This window comes from Anneissia japonica, unplaced genomic scaffold, assembly GCF_011630105.1.
Source record: "Anneissia japonica isolate Jap-2015-1 unplaced genomic scaffold, ASM1163010v1 scaffold2756_len2360902_cov194, whole genome shotgun sequence".
Lineage (NCBI taxonomy): Eukaryota > Metazoa > Echinodermata > Crinoidea > Comatulida > Comatulidae > Anneissia > Anneissia japonica.
The window spans coordinates 1,864,923-1,878,425 of record NW_022719050.1 but is presented as its reverse complement, the minus strand read 5'-3'; the positions used below and the strand labels follow the sequence as shown (position 1 = coordinate 1,878,425).

Genomic DNA, 13,503 nt, shown 5'->3' with positions numbered 1-13,503 from the left:
TTGAGTAAAATATATTATAATCTATATAAGTTTTATTTTATATATATATATATATATATATATATATATATATATATATAATTGAATTTAAGGTAGATACACTCTGGTAAAAATAATTTAACTTATATTATACAGTATCTATAGTATGTAATTCAATAATAGAGTAACAAATAATTGAATAACGTTACTGCCACCTAGCCCAAAATTTTATGTAATTATAAGCTAGAAAATATTTTTAAAATAAAAATGAAATGCTAATAAAAATAGATACAGAGTGCCAGGACAGTTTTTCATGTCGTTGGTTCATTTCCCGCAGTAACCATATTTCATTGTTCCAATTATATAGTTATAAAAGATAGAGGTACCGATAGAATCTTTGTCATGCATACAATATTTTCATATTTTTTAAATAATACTCTATATATTAATATATTGTATACCAGAAGTTTTCAACTATGTCTGGACGAGTAAAGTCATCGGATCCTCCAGTCCAATTCCAATCACCGGCAGGTTCGCCACGACTCCGGAGGGCCAGGTCACTAAAGTCATCTAGTAATCAAGATGAGAAGACCAATAGTGCCGGTGTATCACAAATGAAGCACTTCTTTGAGAACTCGCCTATGATAATGCATCTTAAAAGGCCACCCCTAACCCCAAGGACCATTGGAAAAGAGAATCGCATGAAGAATCCACTGCCAATGCCATTATCTGCTGTAAAGAGACAACTTGGTGAGGATTCGGACAATGAAGAAGTTTCAGTAAGTCCTAGCCTAGCGCAGTTAAGAATGACACCAGGTAAGACAAAAATTAAATTAAATTGTTTTTAATTTACTTATTTTTTTCGCTTTTGTTAGGATTTCATAACCTTTTTATTTCTTTCTCTTTTTTTTTTTTTTTTTTATAACTTTTTTATTTCTTTCTGTTTTTTTTTTTTTTTTTTTTTTTTGTCATCAAAGACCTCTAAAATAAGAAAAAAACATAAAAATTTAAACTCAATGAACTTGGGGTCAGTCCACCATGGTTGACTATAATTCTTTCAAACAAATCTTTTAACTTGTAATCATTTCTGAATAATATATTAATATTTGCTCTTTAAGGGCACATTGTCAATCATTTCCAAAATGTAATTAAACTGGCAGTAACATTTTAACTCTCAAAATTCAAGAAATATAAGCATTAATATTGCTGTATAGGCCAATGTCCTCTGAATACTCTTATGCAGTATTTGTTATCCACTTGCAACATTTTCTACATTTTTCCTTTATTTTTACTTTCTGAAACATATTGCTTTTATGACAGGTAAAGCATTGCAAAAACAAAAGCTTTTAGAAGAAAAACATCGGCTTGCAAAATCCAAGGTGTCGAGCATGGGTCCTGGAGGAGGGGTCAGTATATGGCCAGAGATGGATGATATGCGGTTGACTCCAAAAGAAATGCATTTGATTGTGATAATCTCTTTAGTTTTAATTGGCTTTGTTTGTCAACTTTTTTGGCTCTTGCATGGTATGGGAATTTATTTATATTATTAGCTTTTTCTAAGCATAGTCTTATAGACTCTATTTTTCAAACCAATAGTGTGTTTACTCCATCTTAACTTAATGTTTTCTCTACTGCCTAAATGATTCATATACATATACAAATTGTACACAATGCTCTGGCATTTACAAAGAGAAGTAGTTACTATGTCTGCATACAATAATATCATATATATTATAATCATTTTTTTTTTACATTTTTCCAATAGGCAATACTTTCAATTTCATCAAGAAGTATAACTACAAATTGTATGCATTTTCGTTAAATCATCCGTTGGACTTGTCAGCTCAAGAAAACCTAAATACATCATGTCTGGCATGGCATGATGGATTCTTCAGATTAATGGTAATAAACCTATCTCATACTCATACATGTTTCAGTTGTCAATGTCAGAGGTCAAGGCGAACACTTGCTAATTACACAATGTATGCATACATTCACAAATAAAGCTAATATTACACACAATAATTTGTATATGCATTAAAATTTGGCATATGTAATTGAAATTACAATGTGGCCCATAAAAATAAAATTTTGTGTGGTAATAGCAGTTGTAATAATAGTAATAATTGGGACGATATGATGATTACAACAAAGACAACGATGATGATGATGACGATGAAGTATTGTTAGTCAAGGTAATAAATGAGGTTTGCTATCCCAAAATCAATGTCAGTGACTAAAAAATGAAATTTACTATAATATATACTTATTCTCCACATTGTAAAGCTTTAAAATGATGGATCATTTACTGAAATTGACTTATTATTGCCAAACTTATTAGTAAGAGTATTACGGCTTCTTTGTATTAAAACATAAATTACTGCCACATTACTCAGTATAACAATAAGCAACAGTACGCTGGTTTTGGGATGGCAAGCCTCAAATACGAATATTAATAGGACCTTATTTCTCTATTATTATACAGCAATAAAATAATGATGTACAATTGTTTTCTCAGAACTCTATAGATGAAGACCTTGGCACAGACTTGTCGAAGACACCAGCCTCCTATAAGTTGGCCATTTTCCTGTACCTTGGTGGCCTGGGAACACTTCTTTACTATCTTGCAGACAGTATGTTAGCAAAGAGTAAACTTACACCAAAGAGAATCAAAAGCTGGTAAACTTCTTTCTGTTCTCTTGCAAGCCAATAATATATACTTCATCATATTATCATCATCAAAATTATATCACCATAAAAATTAGACACTGAAATAACAAAAAATAATAAATAATAGTTTCTTTTTACTTTTTAGTAACACTGTTAATAGTGAATGTCAAGTAATGGTTACTCATTATTCATTAATAATTAAAAAAAAAAGGATTTGGTTTTTCATTGAGAAGCTCATAATTACTGTACTTAATACTCCAACTACCACTCCCTTTCTGCAAACAGAGGAAAAAATCACATATCTATCCCCATGATAACAGTCAGACACACTCTCTCTCTCTCCTCTCTAAACCGGTGATTTTATTTTCAGTAATTTAATACTGTACAAACAAGTTGCACTCAAAGATTTACTTTTATTTCCACTTTCAATAGGATTTCTCTACTTGTTGTTGTGGGAACTTGGACTATTTTGATGGTGTCCATGTTAGCAGAAGCTCAGAAGTTAGAAGTCCTTGTCCAAGGCAATGTTCATGAATTTAACTCAAAGCTTGTAAGTACACCTACTAATCCAATGTTTGGTTCCACACTAGCTGTAATGACTATGTTGGGCCATGAAGAATACCACTTGGGTTGTCATCTCAATCAAGCATGCTAATTCTAGCATTTCAGTGGTGGATCTAGGAATTCGAAATAGAGGGGGACCAGGGGACTTACAAAGATGGAGAGTCTACACCATCTCAGCCTCACTCCATTTTATTTATAATTTTGAAACATTCCTCCGGCCCTTCCCGAATCCGCCACTGCATTTGATTTTTCTGGCACATTGCCTCTGCTGGGCCTGTCTGTTTCATTCAACCTTCACTGGAATTACTCTTTACCCTAGGCAAGTGATCCTCCCACAAGGTTTTTTCTTCCTTTTCAAGGACTGTCGAGATGATGAGATAGTACAATGAGCAGTAGCTTTTTCAATACAGTTGTCATATTTAAAATGAAAAATATTTTAAAAATTAATTTCAGGGTGAGCTTGTATATCTGAACTTTGACCTATCTCAATACCATAACATCTTGCTCTATTGGAAAACACGATGTCTTCCACCGACAACCAAAGGCGTCCTAAGCATACTGGGCATGCTACAAGTACAGGATGTGTCTTACTATTTGCAATATTACAGTCTACCAGTTTTGACCGCACTGCTGACTCCAATTGTCAAACTGGTGCTTGCTCTCAAGGAAATTTACAGTGTGAAGGTTCACTGAATCAAATTTGCATGTTATAAATTACATAATGAGAAGCCTTGATTATTTAAGAATACTGCCAATTAAATTCATTTAATATTCCAGTCCGATAATTAATATGACAAGCATATACCTGTGCTCAGCACGGTGTTGAATGAGTCAGGAAAGGTGGCGATCATGTACATTTTTGAATGATCATAGGCTAGGCTGCGCCTAGGCCTGTGTAGGGCTAGCCGTTATGGTTAGGCCGAGGTTATATCATGGCTTGTGCCCAGGTGTATCTTTATTTTTACCTGATCGACTTCTAAAACATGCCATTTATTGCTGATGTTTTGTGCCATAAAACTACAAAATGCAATGGGTACTCCGAAGAGGTACGGGAACATGTTTGTCACCCATTTTGTTGACGAATGTGAGAAGTAATGAAGGTGCAAAACATAGACTGGTGCTTTTACGGCCTGACTCGATAATTTTTAGACCTAAGCATTGCAGTACAGAATAGATGTGATTAATTGTATTTACAATATGTGATGAAGCAACTTGCGAAACAGGTACTGATTTTTTAGTGGTTTTTGGCTGTTTTTTCGTTGTTATCCAACATCCAGCCTTAAAAAGTAGCGGAATGTGGTCGTGATATATAGAAGCCCCAGTGTATGAAATATGAGCACATTCCTGCCAGCGGTTTCAGAGTAGATAGGGAAAGTTACGCGGTAGCAATTAGCAGAATTAATATATAGATTACAGTATTGGTATAATTAAATCTACAGAATTTATTTTTGATAGCAACCAACCACTGTGTTATACAGACAAAAGATGCAAGTATGGCAATAGTTAAATTTTCAGCATAATTTTAATGACACAGATAAAGACAAAATATCTATTGCATTTGATGACAAACTGCTTCTTTATAGTCACAAACCAGAGGAAATATTCTGAAATGAGAAGACTAAATGTACATATATTTTTGATTAACTGAATTGATTTGAATGAAAAGCTCTATGTGAAGCCTTACATTATCAAATAAAGTTTATAAAAGGAGCTACAAATGATTTTACTTTTTTTATTATAAAATTTGATCAATTATGTTGATAATTATGTATGATAACTATATCATAATGTGTCGTCCCCTGTCTTAGATTTTGTTTCTGCCTTTGAACTATACTCTTCAGTACTGTATTCGTGTTTCATTTGTTCATGTCCCTCTGTATTTGGACCCACAGTACTCTCTAATGACTTCGTCTCACTTGATACCAAGCGTTGATTTTGCTTACTAAGGTTACCGTAGATTGCCATTCCCTGTTAACAAAAAAAAATATTTAATCTTAAAAACAAACAGGTTTATAACGTACCCTATTTATTCGAATAAATGCCCTGGGGCGTTTATTGCTTAAATGAGTTTTTGAGAGGGCGTATATTTGAGAGAGGAGTTTATTTTGTTTGGTGTAAAATGAACATGTATGTACTCGAGTAAACGCCCCATTATTTCACTGTAACTGGAACTACGACATATGATTATCGTCAAAATGTGTTATTGCGTGATGATTAAGAACCAGGTTAGACAAAATTTAATTCTACTAAAGTAGAGCATTACCATAATAGATTATGTTAAGAATGGTGTTGATTCCATTAGATTTCTTCAGTCATTTAAGGGTCGTTTATTTGAGGGGCGTCTATTTAAAGTGGGCCATTTATTCAAATAAATACATATATTGATTCTTTTCATTTTATTTTCATATCTATTGACATAAAGTACAAATAAAATATTGGTGCAGGGATGGCACTAAGAGGTTGAAAAAAGATATTGTTTCTCAAGTTCAACCCCTTAACAATACTCAAGTAAATTGAAAAAGAAACAATGACATGATCTCAATACTGTATAGTGTAAGGAGTGCAATTCTTACCTGTGCCACCATACTACTGATGTCTCCAGTGTTGGCTGGAAGAACAATTGTGTTGCTCTCCTTGGCTAGGTTACCAAATGCTGCTACATATTGCTCTGCCACATTCAACGAGGCTGCATTTCCTCCATGCTATAAAAGATTGTAGGTTGTTAGTACGGCCAAAAGAAATATGGAGAGATGGTGCTGGATGAGAGAATAGGCAGTGACATATCTAGAAGGGAGGGAAGTGACCAGAATAGGCAGTGGCGTATCTAGAAGTGGGGCCTAAAAAAATGCTAGCCATCCTTCCCCCACCCCACCCCCCACCAAAAAAAAATTATGCTCAAGTAGTTAAAAAGCACCTTATTTTGTGAGCTACAGTAGCACACCCTCAACTAATCATCGAAATTTCGATTTTTTTTTTACATTTTTTTTAAATTTGAAATCACCATTATTGGGAGGTCGGAGAATTTGTTAAACAAGGTATAAAGAAAGCCTCGCCTAAAGAAGTAATGCTCAAATACCACTACACCTCCTTTGTTTTATCTACCTTTATGAATCTTGAAGAAATCTTCGCCACAAGAAATTCCCATTTCTTGTGGCGAAGGGTGTGCTAACTGGTCAAAAATAATTTTTCCTTTTTAATTGAAATCACCATTATTGGGGGTCGGAACATTTGTTAAACAAGGTATAAAGAAAAGTCTCGCCTAAAGAAGCCCATGCTCATATACCACTACACCTCTACTACATTTATGAATTTTGAAGAACTTACTTCTTTACCAATGGCCTCGGCAACTATACTCAGACCCTCAGCTCTGGCATTAGCTTTGGCAACGATGGCATTAGCTTCACCAGTAGCTCGATTGATCTGTTCCATCCTGATGGCCTCTGATGCCAGGATTACAGACCTCTTCTTGCCTTCTGCTACATTGATCTCCGACTCTCTAATACCTGATAGAGTCAACCAAAGAAACAAAATTTATTATAATCTGTAACTTATTTTTTTTGTGAGACTATCACAAGTGACAGAAACAAGGGTTTATTTTATAGTACTGTATAATTGGATTGTGAATTTGATTAATTTTGTTTTTGTATTGTTGCAACCGTAGGTGTAATTTATATATATATATATATATATATTTGTAAACCAACTGTTTTGGTGTTCTATTTTTATACCGTGAAAATTAAATAAAATAAATTAAATAAAGGGTTGACGTATTTCTGGAACATAAATATATTAATTTTTGAGCACAAATATTTCGGTCGTCCCTGCAACCTTCTTCAGTGTGTACTCATAAATATATATTTAAAAAATCCTTTCAAATTCTTCAACATATTTTGGTAATTGTTTTTTTACAGGTTAGCGGTTTAGACAGAATTTACTCTGGTGTTTCGGATTACAGCCTGTCTTTTTCAGTATTTCATTGTACATTATTGTCCTTTATAACTTTTGTGTGATGTGTCCACTTTATAATAAATAAATAAATAGAGCATCAACAATAGTAAACAATAAATTCATTGAATAAGAAAAATTACTAAGACCAACCAACCAATGTAGTTAGAGTAAAAAAATGGTACAAGTTGACTAGGGACTATCTCACCTTCAGATTCCAACACCCTGGCTCTTTTCTTTCTCTCTGCCTCCACCTGCATCTGCATAGCTTCCTTCACCTTGTTTGGCACATCAATGTCTTTGATCTCATAACGTAAGCACCGGATGCCCCACTGCTCTGTAGCTGCTTTGTTAATGGCTTCTGTATATTGAAAAGGATTACAGTATGTGTATATATTCCAAGTCAAAAACAAATCTCTGAGCTCAAAGGGAAAAATTTCTCTTTTTCTTTACTTTTGTGCCAGACTCTGCAATGCTGTGGGGTTAGCCAACTGTTGCTGCTCATTGAGTTTTTCTTTCCAGCATAAGCTAGTACCAAATTATACTTTAGGTGGAAAAAAGCAGAAACAGTGCTTTACTCAAGAACATAAGCAATATGTATAGTATCGGAAAGATTCTAAATTCTCTAGCTTCACCAGTAGCTTGGTTAATCTGCTCCATCCTGATGGATGGAATAAAAAATGTTCACAAAATATAAATCCTCAACCACAAGGCATAAACTGGCTTAAATTATGGGAAAAATTCACAGTTCGCGAACATGTGTGTCCAGTGACACATCAAAGGGTATTAACATAGGGTTAGGAACTGATGACAGGAGAACTACTGTAGCTTGGGGAATGATGTTATATGAGGTGTATTTATTTTTACTTAGCAAATTTTAAGTTAGGTAAGCCTGGAGGGACTAAGTTTTTGTGGGGACCTCTGCCCCCAAAATATTCCCCTTAAATATGCCACTGTGCATGGCTAAGTATTCAAAGCTGGGGTGATTACTTCCGAAATGAATTGAAGTGTTTTTACTGTAGGCAGCTGCTTGACGAAACACACTAAATTTTTCACTATGTATTCTATCAAATACTTGATATGTAATATGTGACTACAGCTTTGTTGTACTGTATATATCTTTATATTGATTATTACTGTATACTGACCGACAATGTTGTAATTGAGTGACTCCCTTTCTTTGAAGACAGTGTCAAGAGGGATCTTTCCAATCTCGGACCTCATAGTGGTTTGAGCCAGCTGGGTCACGGCATACTCAGGATCTTCAACTCCATAACTTGCCTACATGTAAACATTTGATTTTCAAAGCATGAATGCTACTACGTAATAGATCATAAAAATAATGCAACACAGCAAATATATTAATCATTAAAAAAATATAATGCCTTTGGATATAGAAAATCAAAAATAAAACTTGTATAAATTTTAATAGTAATGCTGTAATAATTAAAATAATAATATTGACAATTTTAATCAATATAAATAATAATGATAATCTTTATTGTAATTTACTGTTGTATATGAATGTTATTTATCTTATGTACGACATATTGTAAACTGAATTCCCAATTCAGCCATTGGCTGCTATGGATTTGATATCGTTTTCTTGTATATTTTGTTTTTGTGAATCAAAAATACTGAAATATTAAAAAAATTGTGGTGTTTCTATAATATTAATGTGAAACTTTTAAGTTTGTAAACAATTTGATAGTATGTCTTAGTAAATATATTCTACAAACATTAAATGCTGTACTTACATTATATGGATCAATGACTCGGAGATATAAAACACCATCAATATGTATTGTTACATTATCTTTAAAAAAAAAAAAGAAGAACCAACTATAAAATGCAGAATTTGTAATTACATCATCATCACAATCTTCAAATCAAGAACCCTAATAAATGTGTATAATACAGGTAAAATGTCAAATTAATTATTGATTGATTGATTGATTGAAATCTATTATGGGTTCACTTACCTATTGTAATAGCACTTTGCTCAGGGATTGGAATAGCAATTTCTTTTAAACTTTGCACATATTTAACTCTATCCAGGATTGGAATAAGAAAATTAAGACCCTGTGAAAAGTAAAATGTGTAGAGTGCTGTATTAAACAATGTCCATCAATGATTATCACTTCAAATATCCACTAGTTTAATACATTTTATATCAACCTATATCTTCAAATAAAAAAAAAAAAGTTGTTTAAAACATTGCAAAATCTATGATCTTTAACTGCTTTCAATATTATCTGTACTTGATATATTTTTGTGAATTGTAGCTGATATGAGTAACTATATTTAATTGCTAGCTTCTATAACAAATATCAAATGCGAAAAAAGAAGCTTGCTGTTAGGTGTCTGTCCTAGAGCCCAAAATCAATTCAATGACTTGACCAGCCATAGATGATCAATATTTAAATATCTTACTGGTTGTAACACTCTATTGAATCGCCCCATTCGCTCAACAATCCATGCTTCTTGCTGAGGAACAAACAATATAACTGTGTTCATCGGCAAACCTGAGGCGTGTCTACATTGTACTGCTATAGACGCATGCGGCAGCAACCTCTGTTGAAAATGAAAACAATCACAATGAATGGTAAATATTACTATGATTATATCGATTGGGCAATTCCATGGTAAAACTCACTGATGTTTTGACAGATTTTTATGTGTACTGTTCTGTGTACTATTTCTAATTTTATTGAAACTCAACTGAAATATTTCCTCCACAAAAATAGTGAAATAAATCAAAAGAATTCCAATTAGAGAATAACCTATTTGTCCACAGTATGATCCGTATTTATTTTAATAAATGCCCCAGGGCATTCACTGTTGAGAAGTGGTTTTGAGGGGAATTTATTCAAGGGAGGTGTTTTTTTTTTTTGTGTAAAATGGATACTTATAGGTACTTAAATAAAAGCCCCTTAATTTTACTGTAAAGTGTAAATGTGGAAATACAACACTCAAAATGTGTTTTTGTGGAATCATAAAGACATATTAATCCCAACCACCTTAGGGAAAAAAAATTCTACTGGAGAAGAGCAATAATAGAATGTGTTTGGTTATTTACAGTATTTTGTGGTGGATTTGAATAGAAACCTTTGTCTAAAATAATACAAATATATTATATTATACAAAATAGGTCTACAATGTTTTTTTTCAAAGATAAATGTACTTTTTTTCAGAAGTCAAACAAGACTGATGCAATATTCATGACTATAATAATACTATAGTAGTACAGTTTTCTGTCTAAAACAAGATACAGAGTAGTAGTATATAGGCCTAGGCCTAATTAGAAAAGTAGTAGGAGTAGGCCTAGGCTATAAATAGTAGTATACTACAACTACAAGTAATAGGCCTGTGCCTAAGGATTTTATCTTGCATTAGTAATGTATTTGCCTGGGTTTTGCATCACATTATTCACATTCATTTCAACTGCATAAAAATCAACAAATGCAATCACGCCCAGGCTTACTGTACCTAGGTCCTATGCGCTTAATTTAACATCTAGGCCTAGCCTAGACCCAAACCAGAGAAAAAAATACTACATAAGTGTAATGACAGACCATCAAGGCAAGCAAGGTATACTCTACATACCCAAGTATAAAACTCCAAGCAAAATATTTTATTGGGCCTTTTCCTCATTTTTTATTTAGTATTTATTGGCCAAACACTTTTATAACAACCTTAATAATTTAAGTTAATAGCTACTTTCATTGGAATGTCAAAGTTTTATTAGTTTTTCAATCTTTAGACTTTAGGCCTTTTGGTATACTGATAGCAGGCCTATTGATCGCACTCTTAGCTGCTTAGAATTTCCGCTTGACTGGATTTCTATACTGCAATATATATATATATATGCAATCAATAAAAGTGGCAGCATACCATGTAATGCTTAAATTCGCTAATTTTCTAACCTAACTAACTTGAAATGCATTATGTGACAAGTTATTTTTAGCAGAGGGTGTCCCTGTGGAACATGTGAGTCTTCATGCTGTGAATTAATGATCCAATCAGCCCACTGAACGGGTCTCTTCAGTGACGGACCGCGGTGTTGTCTACTTTTAGCCACAGTTTGCAAGCTAGCTGTTTTTTTTTTTTCGTAGCGACAGCAAACAACAAGTTTGAATGGGCTTTGAATTTTCAACTTTACAGCGATACCAATGTCTGGTCTAATCAAATTTTGAATTCGGAGCCAATTCCTTTATATTTTGTGAGCATTTGTTTTTTGCAAAGTTGTTTTTATGCAGTTAAAATAAATGATGCAACAAAAAAATAAATAATACATTTTAAAAAATAAGTAAAATTATTCCTGCATTAATATTTCCAAAATGTTTAATGCAGGCGGGAATTATAATCCATTCTAATAATATTAATTTTTCAATTTGCCCTTATATTGTGCAATGTTAACTCTTTTGTAATAAGAATACGCCAATTCAGCCACTGGCTGCGATTGTATTTTTAATTTGAGCAATAAATATACCAAGCAAGAATATTCCATGCTACTACATAAGAGGCAAGTGAGCAACTCTACCAGGGTCAGGCTGACGACCTAGCCTTGGCTTAGCCTAGCTTAGAGAAGGCCTAGCTACCTAGGCCTATCTAGGATAATGGGAGGGGAGGACCTGTGCCTAGGAATTGATGGAAGGAACAAATAAATCCAACTCCATTTGCATCAAGTCGAATACATTGTGTATAATAACAAAACAGTTGGAAAACAAACCTGAGCTACACGAATTCCTTGCACACTTCTTAACATTATATATTCATAAACTAACACACCACCAAACCACTGACACCAACATAGAAAAGCACGAGTTTACCCGCTGTCCCTTGTTTTTTTTCTCATTCTGAACAAGCGCCACCAACGAGAAAGTTGATAATTTAGCCGTATTCGATTGTTGGTTCTTCGTTAAGAAAGTATAATACATACTCCAAGTATTGAAATACACGCCATCGTGTTGGGATTCAATATTTCGACATTAATTATGTCATCATCAGGAATGATGATGTTCTTCGTTAAACCATGAAGGTATTATAGTGGCTTATTCGACTGGTCATTTTGTTGAGTACGAATTTTGGTTGAGTATTATTTTCATTCGACTGGTTCGTAAAATAGACTTCGTTGACAACGAAAATTAACGTAAACCAGAATGTGTTAATCAGCGTTAAGTTTGGCCGATTGGTCAGTTTAGCAACAACATTTGCGTTAAAGATATACTGTCCCTTGCAAAAAACATTTTAAAAAATCATTTTTGAAATTTACTTGCCCATTTTAAAGGAACATTTAAAATTATCAACTTGAACATAGAAATTAGTGTATTTAAAAAATGCTTACCCATAAAAACCATCATTTTACAGCGAAAAGATGATAGAAACACTTCCAGTCACTAGAAGTGTTTAATTATCTTTATTATAATTATCCAGTTAAAAAATCAGGGAACACATTTTTTTTAATTCAATAATTTCTTGCTCAAGTTATTAATTTGTAGGCCTATGTTACGGTACTGCAAGATGAGCAAGTTAATTTAAAAATTATTTTTTATGATTTTGGTCATTTTCAAGGGACTAAACTGACCAATTGGCCATGTTTGTTTTGGTTACGTGGATAACTTAACGCTGATTAAGGCACTCTGGTTTAAGTTAATTTTCGTTGTCAAAGAAGTCTATTTTACGAACCAGTCGAATGAAAATAATACTCAACAAAAAATTATAGTCAACGAAATGATCAGAAGTTCATATTTTTGGGAAAAGAAATTTAAACAATGGTCTTCAATAATTATTTCTAAAAAACTGTGTGCATATATCGTCGTCGCGCTCGGTTCTCAAAATCATGTCTTCTATTTTATTTTACCGATTTTACTCGTGCCTCTATAACCCAATTTTGATAAAAAAAAAAATTAAAAAATACATGTTTGTTTTAGATTTTATGTTCTAAATGTTAATTTCGGAAGTGGTATTTCTCGAATTTGTACTTGATCAAAATTTTAAAAAAATGAATAAATATTAAGTTTATGATTTATTAATGTCCATGTAGACATTCATGAAATAAATAAAACAATTAACAACAAAACAAAAACAGCAACAAATATTTTTTTTTTAAATAAATATATAGGCCTAGGGGCAATGGCCTAATTTTCCCCCACAAATGCACAAAATGTTACCTGTACTGTATTTGATGTATTTACAATTGAGCATGTCAAGTTTAAAACACGAATGCAATTTATGGGCATTTAATATTGCTACATCCTCAATTTTTTTGATTTTTTTTTTTTTTTTTTTGGTTTAGCCACAATAATAGTGGGACCCTGGTGGTGAGTGTAGACTCTCCTGGAA

General features: G+C 33.0%; 2 protein-coding genes across 2 annotated transcripts in view; one reads left to right on the top strand and one right to left on the bottom strand.

The window, feature by feature from the left end:
• The window catches only part of LOC117110785, a 5,765-nt gene extending 842 nt beyond the window's left edge, over positions 1–4,923 (top strand). Inside the window, exons 2-7 of the mRNA XM_033253601.1 lie at positions 444–795; positions 1,300–1,503; positions 1,745–1,881; positions 2,498–2,658; positions 3,082–3,199; positions 3,667–4,923. Coding sequence (XP_033109492.1) covers positions 456–795; positions 1,300–1,503; positions 1,745–1,881; positions 2,498–2,658; positions 3,082–3,199; positions 3,667–3,906 — 1,200 coding nt within the window. The 5' untranslated portion in view covers positions 444–455 and the 3' untranslated portion in view covers positions 3,907–4,923. The remainder of the gene's footprint in view (positions 1–443; positions 796–1,299; positions 1,504–1,744; positions 1,882–2,497; positions 2,659–3,081; positions 3,200–3,666) is intronic.
• LOC117110786 (stomatin-like protein 2, mitochondrial) lies at positions 4,717–12,030 on the bottom strand. The gene is made up of 9 exons (XM_033253602.1): positions 11,891–12,030; positions 9,592–9,732; positions 9,141–9,240; positions 8,916–8,974; positions 8,307–8,439; positions 7,367–7,519; positions 6,538–6,716; positions 5,787–5,915; positions 4,717–5,181 (listed from the first exon to the last, which is right to left on the bottom strand). The coding sequence occupies exons 1-9, from the start codon at positions 11,924–11,926 to the stop codon at positions 4,996–4,998; spliced, it is 1,116 nt and encodes a 371-aa protein (XP_033109493.1). The 5' UTR covers positions 11,927–12,030; the 3' UTR covers positions 4,717–4,995.
• Between the last annotated feature and the right edge of the window lie 1,473 nt (positions 12,031–13,503).

What these genes read in the sequence shown, in the direction of transcription:
- LOC117110786 (XM_033253602.1), bottom strand. Translation starts at nt 11,926, where the DNA reads ATGTTAAGAAGTGTGCAAGGAATTCGTGTAGCTCAG. An exon ending in GCAAAGTGCTATTACAATAG is followed by an intron (nt 8,975 to 9,140) that starts GTAAGTGAACCC and finishes TTTTTTTTAAAG; the next exon opens with ATAATGTAACAATACATATT. An exon ending in CAGGGTGTTGGAATCTGAAG is followed by an intron (nt 6,717 to 7,366) that starts GTGAGATAGTCC and finishes TGACTCTATCAG; the next exon opens with GTATTAGAGAGTCGGAGATC.